General features: G+C 39.1%; 1 protein-coding gene across 5 annotated transcripts in view; it reads right to left on the bottom strand.

Moving 5' to 3' along the window:
* The window catches only part of LSP1 (lymphocyte specific protein 1), a 105,435-nt gene that overhangs the window by 12,046 nt on the left and 72,157 nt on the right, over positions 1-21,232 (bottom strand). For 3 of the 5 annotated variants that reach the window (XM_087716683.1, XM_087716699.1, XM_087716706.1), the window contains exons 3-10: positions 21,043-21,216; positions 11,759-12,074; positions 9,722-9,835; positions 9,037-9,080; positions 8,104-8,185; positions 6,486-6,623; positions 6,182-6,262; positions 3,946-4,070 (exon numbers count right to left, since the gene is read on the bottom strand). In XM_087716683.1, the coding sequence (XP_087572809.1) occupies positions 3,975-4,070; positions 6,182-6,262; positions 6,486-6,623; positions 8,104-8,185; positions 9,037-9,080; positions 9,722-9,835; positions 11,759-12,074; positions 21,043-21,216 (1,045 nt within the window). In that variant the 3' untranslated portion in view covers positions 3,946-3,974. The remainder of the gene's footprint in view (positions 1-3,945; positions 4,071-6,181; positions 6,263-6,485; positions 6,624-8,103; positions 8,186-9,036; positions 9,081-9,721; positions 9,836-11,758; positions 12,075-21,042; positions 21,217-21,232) is intronic. The other 2 variants (XM_087716689.1, XM_087716713.1) reach the window with 2 other exon arrangements.

The following is a 21,232-nucleotide window of genomic DNA, read 5'->3' as shown; positions in this document are numbered from 1 at the left end:
AAATGAATGTTTTTCATACACCGCCTAAATTTAAATTGTAATACTAACAATGCACACAAAATTGCAGTTTGAAATCAACAGTTACACAAGAACAAGGTTCAAGATTGTTAGATTGGCAGTATGAAGAAACGGAGGCGTCTGAGGTAACAGTAACCATTTATTCGAACAAGAACGAGTAGCAACAGTAACAGAAAGTAGACCAGAGAGTCTGCGATGCTTGACAGCCTTTTATACCCGGCTGTCAAGCTGCTTAACCAATAGCCTCGCGTATGACAGCCTGGCAACCGGCAGGTGCGTCTGATTGGCTAAGACGCGCCTGGCTGCTGCCGAGCTGTCATTCGTAAGTGTGAGGACTCCGGTCTACTTACTGTTACTGTTGCTACTCGTTCTTGTTCGAATAAATGGTTACTGTTACCTCAGACGCCTCCGTTTCTTCATACTGCCGATCTAACAAAGATGGCTTCAGATCCTAAAAATAGGACATTAAAAAGATTAAACTGTTTGGTTTAGCTCACATGAGCATAGAAAGTTGTCTTGCAGGCCTCTTTAGAGGCAACACTTCAGTTTCTCCATCAAAAGAATCCTGCCCTTTAGTATCCCATAGATCAGTGTTGGCGAACCCAGTTTCTGGCATGCATGCATGAGCGAAGACCAGGTGGCTGGTGTGCATGCGCACGCTGGAAACCAGAAGTGAAGCTGCCCGTTGCGCATGCATGTGCCAGGAAGATGGTTTTCTGGTTTCCGACATACATGCATGCACAAAGACCAGCTGGCCTGTGCACACGCATATACCTGAAACCAGAAGATCATCTTCCTGGCTTGCGCATGCGCACCAGGCGGCTGCTCTTCCAGTTTACGGTGTTCCCACGTGTGTGAATACCAGATGGCCAGCACACCCGAACCTGAAAGAGCAATGGGTGATGGCTTGCATGCCCGGAGAGATAACTCTGCATGACACTTCCAGCATGTGTCATCACAGCCTTAGAGGCACCTTCCTAGAGTAGAGCCTTTGCCAGATGAATAAGCACATTAGCAAAGATATTTTCCTTAAGGTGCTCTGGTAGCCAGGCCATTTGCAGCATCACAAAATGAATACTGAATTAAGAAAAAGAACAAGTAGTGTTGATTGCACAAGTGTCAGGATAATGTTTTTTCATGGGCCCACCTCAACAGAAACTCGAGTTGTGGAATCTGGACAATTCTGTGCTTCTCTTAACTGCAGTGAAATCCATTTAAACCATTTTCAAAATTTAGCATGACTACGCCAAGACTATTTTCCCCTAGAAAGCAGCTGCAGACCAATTTTACATATTTAAAAAAGGGAAAACCCTGTGCAAATATCAATTTACCCCACTGAACCTAGCTTTAAATGATGTCAGGCAATTGTCAATACTTGACCAATCAGCTCCAGAAAAATGACACAAGATTTTTTTTTCTAACTCATGGAGAGAGCCTGGAAAAAAGGACTGTTATCATTATCACTACCATCACTAGCCATGGATACATAAAAGAGTAATGCTTTTATGCCAAGCCATCTAAAATGTTTTGCACCGAGATACTGTAAGAACGCAGAAGAGTCAAACATTAATATCTCTTTTTAATGGAAAGATATCACAAACATGCTATGGCTAAATTGGCATATTAATATCCCAAATGCTAACATAACTGCAAAACAGGAAGTAGCCAATGGCACTCAGTAGCAGTGAAATAGCCATGGACTTGGTATTTTATACCTTATCAAATTGTTGCAGTTTGGGGATTAATGGCATAGATCTTCAGCCATTTCACTATCTTCTTCCCAGTGGTGGATTGCAGGTGGTACGCTCCAGTATGGGCGTACCGGAGCCTGCCCACAGCACCGGGTACCGTTCCGGTATGGCCCACCCTCCCGCCCGAGCTCTTTACCTGTCCTTTAAGCCTTTGGCGCTTCTGTGCACGCATATGGCGCAGATGCAACGCCGAGCGGTTGGAGCATCGCGGAGGCTTGCAGAGGCGTCGCAGGCCGGTACGATGCATATGCGTGCCACGAGCGTGTGCGCCCATGCCATGTGCGTCCATGTGGGCGATGCCTGGCCCGTTCCAACCATACTGTTTGGAACGGGATCCGAAACCCACCACTGCTTCTTCCCATTGGTAGTTGCAAAACATGAGTATCATCCATCAAAAGCAAAATTGGGAAGATTTAGGGCTGTGATGGCAAACCTATGGCATGTGTACCGGAAGTGGCACGCAGAACTATCTCTCTGGGCACATAAGCCATCACCTCTTCCTCTTCCGGGTTCCAGTGCACTGATCAGCTGGTTTTTACACACACGGGAGCTCCGGAAACCAAAAGAGCAACCACCCAGTGTGCATGCGTGCACCGGGAAGATGATCTTCCCATTTCCGGCACACATGCGTGCCCATTTCAGCACTTCAGTTTCATTGTATATAGTTGTATGCCCCGTTTTTGCTCTAGCATTAATGCTTTGAATAATGTGTGAATAGCAGATTTTAGGCTACTATAGTTGTTTTGCAAGGCCTCTGTTTTATATCAAAAGACAGGACTACCATCACTTTATGATCTGTTTTTTTCTCCAGAAGAATGACAGCAAATATACAATTCCAAAAATGCCATCACAAAAGGCACCTGAACCCTAACCCTGAGTTCATTTGGGTTATTCTACTCTCATCATATGCCATGCAGTAGTAGATCATAGCTTTTGATCAGATCATTGGAAAACAAATTTTTGTGTCAGCTGCCTGTTGCTTCAAGACAATTCAAATGGCATTATAAAATATGGAGCACAGTCTCCTTTAGTGCAAATATATGGAACATCAGAACATCCTATCCACTTTCCTGCATATATCTTTAGCAGTAACCTCAGCGTCAAGAATCAAAATGTTAAATTTTGCAGCAGGCAGGAAAACTGGTTTCCTACCAACCACTTACCCAACTGAGTCAACTGATATGTTTGTGTTCACTTTTAATTGGTGTGTTCTACTCATTATTTATATTAACAGTGTCTTAAAATTGAAGTGTAGGTAAGAATCTAAGAGTATCCCATACTGTATTGCATAAAGATCAGGCAAGTAAAGCAAAGTAACGTTAAGGTCTTCTGTCCTAACTTTAAGGGCAATATAGTAGAAGATAAAGATGTCCTGGACTGATTAAGCTGCCTTATTCTTTTAAATAGTTATAAAAGCCAAGTTCAGTTTCAGACATCTTCAGATATGTTTTTTAGCCAAAATTAGTTGGGTCGAGAGAGAATTCTAAGTAAAGAAAGCATACACAAATCACACTAAGGTTTCAAATGTTTGGTAGAGTAAGTGCCCTGTTTTGAGATGATAATATAAGACACGGAAGGTATGTTGAGCAATGAGGAAATAGAAATGTTTGGTTCCTGAGAGAAACAGATATACGGTAAGAAAAGGAATAGTGATATGATGGAAGCAAAAGATGCTCTTAAGCTTTTTCTGAACTTATCATGAATAAGTGCTAGGATGGTTGTCATTACACATGGAAAGAATTCTTTTCACAGCTTAAAGGCAGTTCATATGAAATCCTGACTCAAGAACAATTTTTATAAACATTGAATATGTAGAATGAATAAAGTGTTTCTATGAAAAAAAATGGATTCTCATTGCTAGTAGAGAGTTGAGAAATGTTATTCTAAGTAAATGCATGCCTCCCCCATACATCCCTTAAAATACACCACCTAAATCATTCCTTAAATATTCCGTATGCCTTTGGCCTTAAAATGTGACTGTACCAATAAAGGTCCATGTTTGGATTGTCCATTACCTTAGTAAGGGAGGAACATAACAAGGAATCGCTTTATAAAGGAGCACTCTCTGCTTTTGCTTATAGAAATCTGACGGCAAAGCCAGTCAGCACTTGGTGAATATTATTGACTTTATATGTGCAAAAAGAATTTGCAAATGCTATTTAGTACATCAGCCTACCTTTACCTGTGAGTTTGGTACCAGCACAGCTATTTTTCCCTCGCCCCATCATCTTCTATTGGCACCCTTTTGTACTGTCCATGTCCAGTTGCCACATACTTATATTTCTTGCCAGGAATCTTGACCTAAAAATGAAGATGAAAAATTGCAATTTCAGTGGTTAAAACCCAAATCCTTACTATTCTTCCAGCCTACAGTTTTTGAAGTGCTTTGAAAAAAACTAAGTTTGACCATTAGCCATCAAATATGGGCTGATTTCATGCACTGTGCTTCTGTTCCTTTTTCTTTGGCCTGGAAGTTTAAACGACAGTTCATTATTCGATACCAGGAAAACCTGAACCTATGTCTGTGATGGCAAATCTATGGCATGCATGCAAGAGGTGGCATGCAGAGTCCTCTCTGTGGACTTGTGTGCTGTCGCCAGCTGATCTTCTAATTCCTGGCATGCCGGCTAACTGGTCTTCGTGGGTGCCAGAGCGCCAGAAAATAGCCAAAAAACAGGCCATTTTTCAGATCGTTTTCAGCCCATCTTTTGGGCATTTTTGGGCTGTCTTGAGCTAAAAGTAGCCACAAAAATGGTCTCAAAACCAGCCAAAAAACAGACATGGATGCCCAGCCAGCTGGTGTTCAGGTTTTCAGTGCTCCGGCATGCCCAAAGACCAGCTGGCCAGTGCATGCATGCACACTGGCCAGCTGTTGTTCAGGTTTCCAGTGCGCACACATGCATGTGCATGCACACACATTCCGGTTTGGGCACTCTGCCCAAAAAAAATCACCATCACTATCCTATGTCAAAAACCAAAATCACCTCAAACCTCTGCAGAAAAATAGCTCAAAAGTTAACAAGCAAATCTGCTGAAATGTTATTCCAGATGCTCCTACACTTTAAATCAGGGGTCCCCAATTCCCGGTCCAGGGATGGGTACCAGTCTGCAGTCATTCACAATTATTTATGTAAGATATGCAGTTGCATACATCCCTCCCCCCCAAATAAATAAATAAAGGCAATAAATAAAATGAGAACGGGGTCAAGAATAAAGTTAGAAAAAGCAATATGGAAAAGAGAACATAAATATACATTGCAAAGGGGAATTTTGGTGATTCCTCTATCCCCCCTTCTGTTTCCCATCCACTCTTCTCTCCTTAAATATTTGTGTTAATACTTTACAAAGCATCTGAGGTTTTTCTTTATTTAAATCATCCATTGTTTTCGATCTCTTGACTCTTTTCCTCGAAACCATATTCCAAATTCCTGGATCCTCTTTATTGTGCAATATGTTGCATGTAAGGGAGAATTTCATTATTTCTTTATTATTAATCTGTATCCTGCCTGTATTATTTTTACAAGTAACAAGCTGCAAACATACCTGAAACTTATTCTCTTCTATTTTCCCACAACAACCACCCTTTGAAGTGTTGGGCTGAAAAAGACACAACCTTCTGAGGTTGGGTGGGGGGACACAGTTGGCCACTAACATGGAATTAAAATATATATCCAATCTATTTTCACAGAAAATTAAGAATATATTTGCACAACTACCTTGGAGGTAGTTTACTTGCAAATTTTCCTTCCCTGTGTTCAATCCTTCTCCGTCCCCTTTTTGGATAAAGACATTTATACCAACCAAACAGATGATGACAATGAAGAACATAGAATTCTGATTTGTGTGGAACTGGGCAGGAATACGTGACCCAGGATTAGTCAATGTGAACATTTGTTTTTAGCTCCATAGGTAGAAGCAATGTGCCTCTGTATGTCATTTTTTGGGAAGCGCAAGCAGGAAGATGCTATCACACTCCTGACCGGTTCTGAGCTTCCTCGGGCAGCTACTATGCTTCTGGCAAAATAAAACGCTGAATTAAATACATATTTCACTTGATATAGTGGAACAGTTTTCCTTTAATACCATGAACAGGAGAGCTTGCATTCAGTGAGCTGAGGAAGAGCCAACTGCATACAGCCACAATAATGGGAGAAAAAATCTTTCTTTTAATAGTCACAGGGTGGCTATAGAAGTCCTTGAAGGGTGCTTTAATTTGACAATGCTTTACGTGAAGCATCTTTTCAAAGCTACATTAAGGAAGAGTAAAACGAAGCTGCTGTGTTGTTTCATTTTGCATCACTTCTGGGCCCTTTTCCAGCAAAGCCCCACCAGGCTTAACATGGTTGGCTACTTATACAGAAAAAATTAAGCTTCATCATAGCATTTCTCCCAAAGGAAGCAGCAATCCTCACCTTAGAATTTGCATCTGTTTGGGGGTTCTCCTTTTGCTCCCAAAGGTTTCTTATGTTCACAATGTCTCCAGCCACAATGTCCTAGGAAGAACACAGGTGTGATGAGAGATGCTTGAAGTGCCCTCTGTGAAAAAGTCTTTATGTTTTGCAAGTCAGGTCAAATCTAGAGTCCATATTGGTTCCATTTGGTTGGTGACATTTATAACCGGACATCATTTTCATCACAAGATCAATCTCTGTAGAAGAAATTGTATCTTTCCAATGGTAGGGATTGGACATCATTTTTTTAAAAAAAAGAAGTTACCTTGCAGGGCATTGATTTTGCAGATGACTGAGCCACTTCACCAGTCTCCCAGAGGCTTTTTGTGCTGGCCACTGCGGCACTATTGGTAGGAAGGTCAATGGAAGGTTGGCGCGCTGGCTTTGGAGTTTTGCTGGAGATCTGCAAAATAATATAAGGGTGAACTGGCTTTCTAGTTTCAAAAAAACCTCTCTCTCATAGTCAAGCTTCTTTATGAAGCATTGAGTTGATGCATCCGTTAGGGAGAATCAGCATTATGGTAGCCATCCAATTCAGCAACTGATCAGAAAATGTCCCTCCCTCACAGCCTTTGTGCCAATATAATAGCAATAGCGCTTAGACTTATATACCATCCCATGGTGCTTTACTGTTCTGACCTAGGTTTCCTGAGAAAGCATAAACCACAATCTTAGTCCCAAAAACCCTCTTTTATTTATACGGCTATGACTGATGGTCATTCACAGCCCAACAGAAGATTCCGACAGATGTCTGCTCTAGTTGCCATAGTCTTTTTGGGTAACGTTGATAAGCACCCACCTTTATCTCCCTTAAAATGCTGCCAGAGACCTAATTGTCAATTAGTTTTGCAAGGCCAAACCTAGCAGAGAGTCATATGGAACTTATCAGATCTTGAACCTACCAGATGAACTAATTGCTTCCTGCAAAGGCTCATGTACATTTGCTCCTCTTTTTTTGTCTTATGGGAGGGGCCAATCATCTCCAAGCCTTTCTCCCAAGTCACCCCTTTTTTCTTAATTGTTCTTGCCTTCTGGCAGCTCTGTGCATGTGCACACTGGGAACAGGCTCCCACTGTTCCTCTGCCTTGCTGATGTCAGGCTCCAGAGGCTGACATCACTATCAGATGGCCCTCGTCCCCTCTCTGCCTCCAACACAGAGCCTTTGTCCGAGCCTTCCCCAGACTTGAGGACTGGCCCATGTTCCTCCCCAACCTCCTCACTGTCCGACTCTGCTGCCGGCTCCACAGGCCGCTGGCAGACCACAACATTTACATCCCTCTCTGGGTAGTTTACAATATCAGCACATTTCCCCCTAACAATCTGGGTCCTCATTTTACCGCTCTCCAAGGGATGGAAGGCTGAGTCAGTCTTGAGTTAGTCAGGAACAAACTCTGCTGTGGGCAGAGTAACCTGCAATACTACATTCTAACCTCTGCGCCACCATGGCTCTAATCTTCCGTCAATGACCATGTAAAGAAAAACAGTGCAAGAAAGCTCAAACACCTGTGGCGCACACACATTGCCTTCATTTCATAGTCATAAATCAGTTACATCAGATAAGACAAAGGATAATGCCGTCAGCCAGGTTCATCATGGGTTAGAATACCAGAAGAAGGTGGATTTTAGCCCATTGGGAATTAATTGCCAAACAAAATATTATAATACAACTCTACTTTTTTGGCTGCCATGAAAAGGAGGACATCTGCAAAAACACATCAAAAGCTAAAATCTTGCATGGGTGACAGTAGTGCTCAGTTAACTTGCCAATGAGTGAAAATCAATGGACTTACGCTTTTGAATGGGCTTGCTGTAACACATTTTTTAAGATGACTCTAAAAGTACTTCTTTGAAAAGCTTGTCAAAGTCAGTGAGTTTACACTCACCTCAATGGCTTGAGTGTATTGCTCAAGTTTATCATCAATCTTGGAAACTGGAAGTGGTGCTTGGGTCTTCTTCATACTGTTACTGGAAGGAAAGAAGATGGTAGAAAGTGTGCTTACCACAGACCCAACATTTCAGAGCCTAAACACCATTGTTTATTCAGAATTATGACCAGTGATTTCCACAATTTGCATAGATCACATAGCACACTGAAAGGCAATGTGGCTTACTTATTTATGGCTTAGTTTTTGTATGAACCGCAGCGAGGATGATTTCTAAATCATGATTCATGGTTATCTGTATCAAATGGAGTTAGTAGCCTTTAGTTAAGCAAACCGCAGTTCACTATGTTATATAAGCATACACAAGAAGAACAAGTGGCAGCACAATTCAGAGTAATTTGTTGACTGAACCCTGATTAGGGTTTTGTAAATTCAATGAATATTTTAACTTGCTTGATAAATTCTGACTGCCTAGAAAGAATGCATAATAGAATCCTGGGGAGATGGAGAAATTGCCTTAACAGGAAATATTTTCTGCAGCTCAACACATTAAAAAGTGATCTTTCAGACACACAATGATCACGAACAAAGCATCAGTCTTGAATTATTTGCAGAGCTCACAGCAAAGCTCTTTCAATAGGTGGCATCATAACTCTTGATCTTTCTTCTAAATGTTATCCACATGCATGTACCCTGTTATTTGGCATTTGAAGTGGCATTTTAAAAGTTTCTTATTTTAATCTCATGTTATTTAACGTATACTGCTGAACTAGGCTTCAAGTTGTTATAACAGACTTTACCTCTGTCTTTAGTTACTTGGGAAGATTGTATCCAGAAAAACAATGTACAAATAAAATTACTTAGAGATAGCTACTGGTAGCCAACTGAAAGGTCACACAGCTTGGAACATTCATTATTTCATCAGAAGTTTACCTTTTCTGCACAGATCGGTTCAGAGATTCAGTCCTGTCAATGATCTAAAAAACAGAAACAACAGGCGTCATTTGGACAGTGGCCTTGAGGGAAGATACAAAATGCTGGTTGGTGCCAACTTCCTTTCCAAAATAAAAGTATGGGTATGGCCAATATTTTTCTCCCTTTCTCATGCTGTCATAGGGGATTTGAGAGGAAAACAGATATGCTTAAAAGTACTTATCCCCATCCCTTGAAACTCTTGAAACCAGAGGTGGTATTCAGCAGATTCTGACCAGTTCTAGAGAATCAGTACTGGAAATTTTGAATGGTTCGGAGAACCAGTGAATACCACCTCTGACCGCCCCTGCCCGCATCTATTTTCTGCCTCCCAAGTCCCAGTAGATCAGGAAGAAATGGGGATTTTACACTATCCTTCCCCTGCCACACCCACCAAGGCCCGCCCAAAGAACCAGTGGTAAAAAAATATGAATCCCACCACTGCTTGAAACTCCCTCAAGTAGGGCCTGGCATACCATTCAAAAGTCATCAAATGACAAATCTTGTTGAGCTTAACTGGAAGCTAATAGAAAACCTTTTGGGTATTCCTCTACTTTGATCACTTCTATAAGGCTTTGGGCTTGTAGTTATAAACTGATCCATTACTCAGCATTTTCCATGCCTTCCTACGCAACTCAACATATACCTTTAATGTTGGGCTTAACGGAGTTTGATACTCGTCTTCCTGACTGGATGTACTTGGGGTCCTCTGTCGTTTTTCTGGGACCTCTTCAGGCTCATATAGTCTTCTTTTCTTCTCCTGAAGGGGGAGAAATCCACAGAAGGGGAGCATTTGCTCAAATGCAATCAAATCCTCTCTTCTCAGTCAACACAACAAAGCAACAATGTGCTAAGGAGAACCCACCTCAGCATACAGTATGTCACGGGAAATTAGCACGTAGTTAAGTTTGACTTGGTCTGACAAATATGAAGCGATTCTGTGGCTTTGACTATCTTGGTGCATGGTTTGTAGCTCACTCTTTCTTGTAGTCGCAGCTACTTTTGACTTAATTAAGAAGCCCTGGGTTTTAGAAAAACCGGTTTAGACTGTTACCTGTTCTAGTATGAAGCTGGAGAGACTCTTGCAAGTTTTCTAATCAAGTTAGAGGTGTTTTTTTTAAAACTAAGTCTAAAGTATCCGTGGCAAGCAGTCTATATGCTGGGTTTGAGGATCTGGGGTGGAGATGGGGAGATAGAACTTCGGATTCTCCTACACTAAGGCCTTCAATGTCTAGCTATTCCTAGTAGGCTAAGCATCAGAAAAATGGCTTGGAACCAGAAGTGGTATTCAGCAAGTTCTGACAGGTTCTGGAGAACCAGTAGCAGAAATTTTGAGTAGTTCGGAGAACCAGCAAATAGGCTGGCCCCGCCCCTGCTATCTCCCAGTTGTTTTTTTGTTGCCCTGAAAAGAAGAACGTAGCTGGAAAGCAAGTTAGTGGGGTGGGGAGGGAGTGGGGATTTTGCAGTATCCTCCTCCTGCCATGCCCACAAAGCCATGTTCATAAAGCCACACCCACAGAACCGGTAGTGAAAAAAATCTGAATCCCACCACTGTTTGGAATGTGCATAAGCACAAACACTGTGCCATAAACACATTTCAAACATCCCAGCCACATTTTTTCCAAGCATGCACAGGACGCTTGAAGTTTGTTGTCTGTGTGCAACATTCAAAGCACTTCTTTTATCAAATTTTATGAAGAACTTTGGCTTTATCAACTTTGGCTTTATCATACATATGTAGGTGTTGAAGAGTAGCTTCAAGAGTTGTATTATTCATCATTTTTAAATGACTTTAGAAAATATTCTAACACTAAGAAGATGAAGCTCTGTGCGGCTTCAATTAATAATATGCTACAGGAATGAGTTTTATATCAATAGCACATAGTTTTTAGTTCATTTTAATCAATATTTTAATTTAAAACTGTTGTATTACTGTTCCGTTATATTTCATCAGTACATTTTTAAGAAAGCCATGTAAGCCAATGCAATCTAAAATCACATTCATTTTCCTGTATCTTTTTTATTTTATTTTCAAATATATGCTGCTAGATACATTTTCCATACTACGCCATTTTCTCTCAATATTCTGTCCTATCAAAACATGAGGTTTTTTTTTTAAAAAAACCTGAGTTTTATCAATACTTGGGTATATGTATTACTCAAGTCATATTGTGCTGAGCCATATACAATTATTTGTAAATTACAATGGCTGGGTTTGCACTATAGGTGGTCCTTGCTTAATGATCAGACTGAGAATTGGGCCAAAATTAAGAATCATTATGACTCTTATCCCTGTTTTATTCTTCTTTCTGACAAAGAAAGGATTAGTAATCTTCATCCCGCTTTTATGATTTTCACTATTTAATAGCAGTAGAATGCAAAGCTATGCATGTGTTTAGAGTTTGGCTTTCTCAAAAAGTTCTTTTGACCATTTACTGTATTGTCCAGCTATTCTCTTTTAATTTTAACCCTTTCATTCTCAGGAATAAGAGAAGAATGGCCACCTTCAGCTAAAATTATGGGGTTTTTTTATTCCTCCTATTTAACTGGACAATTTCAATTTGGAAAAAGTATTAAGGATACTTGAAAGCTACCTTATTGGAAATGCATCTTTCATTTTACGGCCTCTCAAACTCAGACGCAAAGTAGGAGGAGGAAAAAAAATAATTGATTTTTTTCTGACCTCTTGTTTTTCTTCCTCCTCCTCAGGCATATTCTCTTCTGTAATGTTCTCTTGGAGCTTGTCCTCAGCATGCTGATTCTCTTCTCCAGGCTCCAAGGTTTCCCTAAGCTGTTGCTGCTGCTCCAGCTCTGCTCCAGGGTACTCTTCTGAAGTTGAAGTAGAAACAAACTTGAGGAAATTGGATGATCTGGTTTCAAAGCGGATGAAGGTGGGAGCCTCCTGATCCAGATTGACTTGCTCCAGCATTACTTCTGCTTCCTTCAGATTGCTGTCCTCTTCTTCTTCTTCTTCGTAGGAGCGTGTTGGTGACCTGGGACTGAGAATTGGCAAGTGGGGGGGGGGGATAAGAAAAGAAAGGATAAGTGACCTTTTAAAAAAAGAAATGCAATTTTTAATATTTTTAAGGTCACAAACAAACTTACTCTACTAATTTAAAAGGCAATAATCCCTGACAGCTTGATTTTAAGAAAAACTATTGCTTGATCAAGTGATAGATGTCTGTGAAGACTGAAGATTATAATATTCCCTTTTGAGCCAAGGCAATTATTCATGCATAGTGAAAAGGGGTTTTGGAAATATTTATGTGGAGCAGTGACATCCAGCCGGTAATAGACCAGGGGTGGGTTTCTCTTTTTTAAATATTTTTTTAATTTTCAAAACAAACACAACACATCCTTCTATACATGCTGTAGAAAGTATATCAGTTGGTTACAAAAAGACTTTTGTGCATCTCTTTCACAGTCAATAAACATAATTCATAATTAACCTTTATATAATCCAAAGGGATTTCTAATCTTCCTTTCATGGATACCATTCAATATTCATATCCAATTACTACTCATCATGACACTACACATTGTATACATTAGAAACATTATCAATTATTTATTTAACTATATCTATTGTTACTAAATTTCATTAAGTTTAACTAGTTTTAAATTATACTCTTCCATCTATCAACCTGTATCTTTCCAACAGCAAAACAGTCTCATATCTTCTGCCATTTGTGGTGTCAGTCCTCTAATCATCTCCTTAATCAACTTTGTATGGATTCCTCTTAGCAACTACTTGCTTATAAAATCTCTCATGTAATCTGCCCTTCTTTTGTTTCCTTAATCAGTTTATCTTTGATTGTCAGTAGGTTTATCAATGATATTGCTAATAAAATTTCTCTTTAAATCCATACATTCTTTTGTTTTTTGCTTCTTCTGTATCTTGCCATCTGGGGTAGGTTTCCCCTCCATTTAGTTCCTCTTGCAGTATCTCACTCTTTCCATTTTCAGAGACAAACCAATCACAATAAATATCAGCAAATTTAATTTTTTTATATTCATTTTTCCACTTCAATTTTTTAGGTTTTAACCACCACGTTTTCCACTTGATAAACATCTTCAACTTCTTCATCATATTTTGCTATTAGATGCTCTAAGTCTTCCAGCTTTTTCTCTATCCTCTCATATGTATTTGATAATTTCTGTATTTCTGAGAATATCTTTTGCAGACTTAAGGTTTCTTTTTGCTGTTGAAATTGTGCCATTATCTCCAGCTAACAAACACAACTGCTCTAGCTTGGAAGGTTAATAAGATTAAGCATAGATTCACAATAACATTTTGTTTTCACTTTTCTCTGGTTAAAGATATACTTCAAAGGCTCATATGTATGCTTTCCTTCTTATCACTCTCTATAACCAAGCAGTGAGACCTTGTCAAAAGCCAAAAAAGCGAAGCGAAAATAATCAGTGAGAAAAATAAGAGTGTTTTGTTTCCAATACACAAACCTTCCAGCCTCCAAGTATTGTTATGTTGCAATTTTCCTTGTTTCTTTTTGTATTTTTTTTGTATTTCAAGTTTAAAAAGTCCGATTCTTAAATGAGTTAGGAGAACACTCACAGTAATGAAAGAGAAAAATTTTAGTCCATAGTTTACAGAGAATAATAAAAGAAAAAAAATAGAAGAAGAAAACTTAATCCATTCATTTTAAAAGGCTTGCATAAATCCCATCCATGAAGATAGCATTTAAAAAGTAAGATAACCCACTGTCCAAAACCATTCCAAATTTCATTCCACCGCTTATTTCTTCTGTTCTCCAATTTAAATTAATTTTAATTTTTTTATAGGCAGTCTCTTTTTAAAACGGTAAAAGTTCCTCACCAGCTGGAAACACTTTCTCTTTCCATATCCTTCCGTTTTGGAGCCACCCTAACTTTGTCAGCTTTGGCTGGATTTTTTGTCACCAGCTTGAAGAACTTCTCTTGCATTGATCAGGGATTTTGCGATGTCCCTGAGGTCAGCAAGACATATTCTTCCTGTTCACCGTCTCTGTGAGACGGTTTAGGTCCAATTGAACCACCCAGTGGCAAAAGTATCGGCTGTGGTCTCAGAGCATCGAGACTGCACATCCGTATCATTGCAACGTTGGCTCCTCCCTCAGGGGTGGGTTTTTGCCGGTGTTACTGCCGGTTCGGTGTGCGAGCATGTGCAGTTGCCTGTAAATAGGTCTGTACAAGCGCAGAGCATTAAAAATGTCAAATAAACATGCCGCTGCAACCGGGGAACCAGTTCGGGGGCTCGGTGAGCTTGACATCCCTACCAGTAGCAACCCACCTCTGTAATAGACTCTAGTTTCCAGGTATAATGTAATCACCTGGGCATACAAGACTATGCCGAATGTCTTTCTTCATTGCACAAAAATATTTATGTTATATATCTTTTTCCAATGGGGAATTTACATTTACTGTGCCCTCTAAAAAGGGTAATCCAATTATAATGTGTATGTATATATATATGTGTATATATATATTTAGAGTCACAACCCCTGGTAAGCCCCAATTATGGGAGGAAGGCAACTGCCTCCATCATCTGTCAATCGGCTCATCACAAGAGTCCATCATGACAGAAACCCAATATTTTTACTGTTGCCTTTGTTATATTTATAACAATAATATAACAATGTTATATTATTTATCAGCACAAATAAAAAAACATATATATATATGTGTGTGTGTGTGTGTGTGTGTGTATGTGTATGTGTGTGTGTGTGTGTATATATATATATGTATATATATATATATATATATATATATATATATATATATATATATATATATATATATATATATATATATATATATATATATATATATATATATGGAAGATCCCTACTTCTGTTCTCTGTCCTTCGGCTCGTCACAAGAGACCATCCAGACAGAAACCCAATATTTTTTACTGTTGCCTTTTTGTTACATTTGTGCTGATAAATAAATAAAGGGAGACTAGTATAGATCTATTTCAAGCTATTTAGCTCTCATCAGCTAGCCATACCCTTGCTGGGAATCGAACCTGTGCTGTATTGCCTCTTAGGCAGATGTGTTAACCACTGAGCTACAGAGCTCGACTCCTTATCAGCGAAGCCAGGGTGAAAGGTATATATAACATTAAAACAGGACTGGAACCTATTCATTATAATTAATGTTGATTGTCATGATAATTATCACTTTGCTTTTGAGCCTATTCCAGCCCACTGCTTTGAGGGAGAGTGGCCTGCACCATATCGCTCAAAGGTGGAGTGGAGCTTTCAACCAAAGGAAGAAAACAGGCACCCTGGTTTAAAGGTTTGAGGTGGAGATCAGCATGAGCAGGTTTACTGCTGGGAATCTCAAGCTTGCTTCCAGTTACCATTAGAATCATCCAATCACATTCTAGACTTTCTGAAGAATAAAGCAGTACCCACTCAATGAAACCAAACTGTTATCAGGCCTTTGGATCGTACTTCACTGGCCGCATTCTGTTTTACTGCTTAGAATGAAAGCTCCATCTAAAAGCCCACTCTACGCAAAGCCCTAGGAAAGGTAAAGCCATCTGACTGCAAATGGACTCTAACCAGGGGTGGGTTGCTACTGGCCTTATTGCAGGTTCGGTGCACATTTCGGTGCACATTTACAGCAAAAAAGGTCTGCGCATGCACAGAATATTAGAAAAAAGTAAAAAAATAATTTTTTTCAATGGAGATTGTTCTGCACATGCGCAGAACCAAAAAATCAAGATGGCGCCACCGACAATAGACCCATGGTGCATGGGTGGCCGAGTTACTACCTACTCAGCCGAACAGGTCCGAACCGGTAGAAACCCACCTCTGGCTCTGACTCAAGAACTCTTAAGAATTCAAGTCTAAAAACATGAACATAATTTAATGCCCCACCTTACTCCCTCTGCTAGCTTGGATCAAAAACTCCACATTTGTCTTCCGATGTAAATCTACAGTCATGTATTAATAAGAAAGTTGCACTACTTTAAAGCAAGCAAGAATTGGTCTCTTTGATAAGTAAGAAGGTTATAATTGCTACTCCAAAATATTTCAGACTTAGGCATAGACCTAGCATTTAATACAAACCTGGTTTACAATGTTATTTGAGTAACTGAAATAGTCTTTACACAGTAGTTCTGTACCACTTTATAGCAATTAGCTCCGCATCAGCCAATATTAATAGCAAGCTTACTGGTTCCACTCCAAACTACTGCAGTTCTGAAAGATAACCTATACTTGAAAGTCAAACAAGCTTCATTTCTCTTCAAAGTCTGTACTAATGTATTTAAGATAATTAGAAATTTATGAACCAGAATAGGTTCAGCTAATACACATGTGGCCTGCACAATCCATTCCAAATCCTATTTTATGATTTTTCAAGGGCACAGGAGGTATAAGCTGTTTATTACAGTAGAAAATTCACTACCAGTTTTCTACTTTGTAAGAGAAGAGTTCAAGCTCATTTAAGACATCTAGAGGTAGAGTGAGTCTCGTGGAATAATGCTATAATTTATCAAAGAAAATGTCAAACATCACATAAAATTTGTCCCTCAAATCATTTCCCATTTCCTAAACCTAAGTCATATTACTTGGAGCTTGCTTATATAATTACTTTCGCATGTAAAAACTAAATTGAAGTTGACTTAACCTGCATTTGATCCACAATATCCATACCAGGAACATCTGGGCATACATGTTTAGGCAGTACAAAATGTTAGACTATATTTAAATACGGTAGTTCCTTTGAACTATTTTGAAGAGCAGCATACTACTACAAGAGAACATGCAAAACAAATTGCCAAATTAACCTGCCAAATTATTCTATTCAATGCTAGTTACATCTTAAATATACTATTTGACTATCTTTCACCTAGGCCACAAGCAAAACCCACATGAATTATGAACCAGATTAACAAAAAAAAAGGCATGTACAACCTTCAAAGCATAGTCTGAATAAGACCATTATATTGACGCACAAATATCTTAGGCAAAAAAGATTTTTTCTGAAAAAAGACATGTCACTATATTTATGAGCTACCTGGTCTGTTTTGAGTCATTGTCATTAAAATACCCCCCTCCCCCTCGGTCCCTTTGAGTTAGCATTGACCCCTGGCAACTGCCTATACAGGTCTCTGCAGTTTTCTTGGCAAACTTTTCAGAAGTGATTTGCTATTGCTTTCTTCCTCTGGCTGAGAATATGTGACTAGCTCAAGATCAACCAGCTGGCTTTAAACTCACAGTCTCCAAGTTTCTAGCTTGGTGCCTTAACCATTCTATCACACTTACTCTGTGAAAAGAATATCTATAGCTGATTCAAAATAATTCCTTTAAATATATTTTCATTCACCCAATTCAGCAATACAATTGGAAAAGCTGATTTCATTTGCCAAGGTAGTGAAAAGAACATTCAAGTGAAGGGTACATAGGCCCACATCCAATACAATACAATACAATAGCAGAGTTGGAAGGGACCTTGGAGGTCTTCTAGTCCAACCCCCTGCGTAGGCAGGAAACTCTATACCATTTCAGACAAATGGCTATCCAACATCTTCTTAAAGACTTCCAGTGTTGGGGCATTCAAAACTTCTGGAGGCAAGCTGTTCCACTGATTAATTGTTCTAACTGTCAGGAAATTTCTCCTCAGTTCTAAGTTGCTTCACTCCTTGATTAGTTTCCACCCATTGCTTCTTGTTCTACCCTCAGGGTGCCCTGGAGAATAGTTTGACTCCCTCTTCTTCTGAGATATTGGAACACTGCTATCATGTCTCCCCTAGTCCTTCTTTTCATTAAACTAGACATACTCAGTTCCTGCAACCGTTCCTCATATGTTTTAGCCTCCAGTCCCCTAATCATCTTTGTTGCTCTTCTTTGCACTCTTTCTAGAGTCTCCACATAATTTTTACATCATGGTGACCAAAACTGAATGCAGTATTCCAAGTGTGGCCTTACCAAGGCATTATAAAGTGGTATTAACACTTCACGTGTTCTTGATTCTATCTCTCTGTTTATGCAGCCTTTTTGGCAGCTGCTGCCCACTGCTGTCTCATATTTAAATGGTTGTCCACTAGGAGTCCAAGATCCCTCTCATAGTTACTACTATTGAGCAAGGTACCACCTATACTGTACCTATGCATTTTGTTTTTCTTGCCTAAATGTAGAATCTTACTTTTTTCACCATTGAATTTCATTTTGTTAGATAGTGGCCAATGTTCAAGTTTGTCAAGATCCTTCTGTATTTTAAGCCTATCTTCTGGAGTGTTGGCTATTCCTGCCATCTTGGTGTCATCTGCAAATTTGATGAGTTACCCATTTATCCCCTCATCCAGATTATTGATGAAGATGTTGAAGAGTACTGGTCCTAAAACAGAGCCTTGGGGTACTCTACTGCATACCTCCCTCCATGTAGATGCAGTTCCATTGAGGACTATACGTTGAGTGCGGTTGGTCAGCCAATTACGAATCCATCTGGTGGTGATGCTGTCTAACCCACATTTTTCTACTTTGTCTAGTAGTAGGTTATGGTCTACTTTATCAAATGCCTTGCTGAAGTCCGAGTAAATTATATCGACGTAATTGATATATATCCAAACCAAGTAAAGGACTGAAGTCTATCATCTTTACTTTTAAGAAAGTTTCTTACTTTCAAAATTCATAGAAATATTTTGCTGTGTGACATGAAAGCTTAATAAGTTTGATTTTTTTTATAATCAAAAAGGACATAGTCATACTCACAAATACCATACTGGGGACAGAATGGAATGGGCTACTGTTTGCCCAACATTGTTCTCCAATTCTCCACAGGGATTTTAATTTCAGTCTCATTGCTTTATTTCATTAAAGGAATTTCTTCAAGGGGTAACCCATCTTCATACTTAAAAACTGTATCAGTGTCTGCTCTGTCTTCCTGAGTAGAAGCAAGCAGCTTCTTTTAATTCTTTCCTCACTCTTATCCAAACAGCTGAAACAGCTGCTTCAAATAATTGCTTCCTGAATCTTTCCTCCGCACGCTGATGTGTGCGTGGTATTCTTAGGTTAGTGCAAATGTGCCAACCTCTCTAAAAATGATTGCTTGTACAGTTTCACTGAAGTAAAATTGAAGATATTGAAAGGAAATCTAAAAATAAAAGCAGTGCCTGCAACATGGAGAAAAACGGATGTTGAGGCTTATCCAGTTCTCTCCTTGCTGAAGAAAATGAGTTAAGCAGAGAAGTTTGGAGGAACAGATGATTGAGTTTGCACTTATATTGTGTGTAGGAGAAAATTTTGCTTAATGTACTCAATTTCACAATAAATCTTCCTGGACCTGAAGGGAGACCTCAAAAGAAACTTAAGCGAATTAAGTTTTCCAAAGGAAAAATCTTCCAAGTTATGTGCCAACATTAGAGATTTAAACCCTCTTGCTTTAACATTTGAAACTACAGAACATTTTTTCAGAAACTCTAAAAATAAAACCCTGAGATTGGGAAAGGTGTGTATATGTGTGTGTGTGTGATAAAACAGAAGGTATTTTACTAAGGGCCTTGAAATAGAATTATAATTTAGAAAACGCACTGCTAGAAATGCACTTCCATTTCAGTTGAGTACACAAAGTAGAAAATTTAAGTTTTATCCTTTCTAAATGTATTTCCGGTTAAAGTTGGTAACAACCTTTCCCCTCCTTTGCTGAGTTGTGGCAGGTGTTCTACATTTTTTTTCCTACCACTTGAAATAATTTACCAGTTCAAACACATGTTTGTATATTTTTTTACAAAAACATGAGGTGGCAAAATTAATCAATGCCTGCAAAGTAATGCAAACAAATTCACCAACATGCATTCTACAAATTTGTTCCATAGATGATCATTTGAGAAGTTGATGTGATTAACTATAGGTTGTGGAATAAACTACAACTGACCTCATTCACACAACATATTAAGACAAAGTTTGCAGATCACAAGAGCTAAGACTTTTGATTTGTTTGGTTTGCTATTCCAAAAAGCTCCCTGCCTTGAAGCACTTAGGTTGACCCTGGAACAAAATAAGACAAGTTTTTGTACCTTTATCAGTTAAGTAGAGGCAATACTTTTGAAAAAATAGCTTACATAATAAAGGAAATAACTTTTTACTGGGATTTTTAAGGCAACTATATGGCTAAGATTAGTGGAACCTGACTTTAGTAATATATGGAGATTTTTCTTGTGTATGAAGCTAATAATGTAATGTTGATATAAGAACAAATATATTCATATAAGTTCATTCAGCCTACTTTAAGCCTGGGTTGGCATCTTCTTCCCTGGCAAATGCTTTATGCTTATACCACCCAAAGGAAGCTCCCCAGGTGACTTAAATCTTTAATTACAATTTGATTAGTGTTCTGCTTAGTCATGAAGTTTTTAAAGGTAAAGCGCTTCAGTTAAGAACCATTTAAGAAAAACAAACCAATTGCTACAATATGCTGCTCAGAGTTGCTTTGAACTGTGAGATGGGGGACAAATAAATTTGATAATATATAAATTTGATAATAACACAGGTGCAATCAGGCTGGTTCCTTGTTCCAGGCAATATCTTTGGCTGTGTTTGCATAACATACCAAACTACAAGTTAGCCACTACACTGCTGTCTGGTATATTGTATCTCCACTACCCCTAATCAAGGTATTTAGCTTATGGTTAAATATGTTGTATAAAACCAGAAAAGTGGGTTTAATTGACTAACCATATGAAAATTAACCAAGTTAAGGTTGACATGTGACTACAGCCATGGTATGGCAGTTAGTCAAGCTAGACTGTATTTGACCAAGCTAACACAAATGTCAAATAGAAATCTGCCTGGTTTGCAGTATATTATATGTTTGGAATAGACATTCAGTCATGCCATATCCAGAGCAAATTCTGTGGGTCTTATATCAAAGTTCAAGGAATCTCCTATGTTTTTTCCAGCTTTTCTGGTTGGTTCTTGTTTAGTTGATACTTCCTTTCAAGCAATGAAAAAGGTCCCCTACCTTTCTTCACACTGTATAGGCTCTGCTTCTTGGGCTTGTCTGCATTCCCCTTGGTGAGCTTCTTGCGCTCCCTCTCCTCCCGATCGTTGCTTGAGCTGTTCAAGTTTCTGGGACCAGTCACTAAAGCCCTCATCTTCTTCCAGTTCTAAGGTTCCAGGAGGCTTCCCTTCAATCCTGAAAGATGCGGGGG

This window comes from Thamnophis sirtalis, unplaced genomic scaffold (genome assembly GCF_051295495.1).
Source record: "Thamnophis sirtalis isolate CommonGarterSnake01/CBP01778 unplaced genomic scaffold, rThaSir2_p1.2 scaffold_1, whole genome shotgun sequence".
NCBI lineage: Eukaryota > Metazoa > Chordata > Lepidosauria > Squamata > Natricidae > Thamnophis > Thamnophis sirtalis.
The sequence above is the reverse complement of the archived record's forward strand: the minus strand, read 5'-3'. Positions and strand labels throughout refer to the sequence as shown.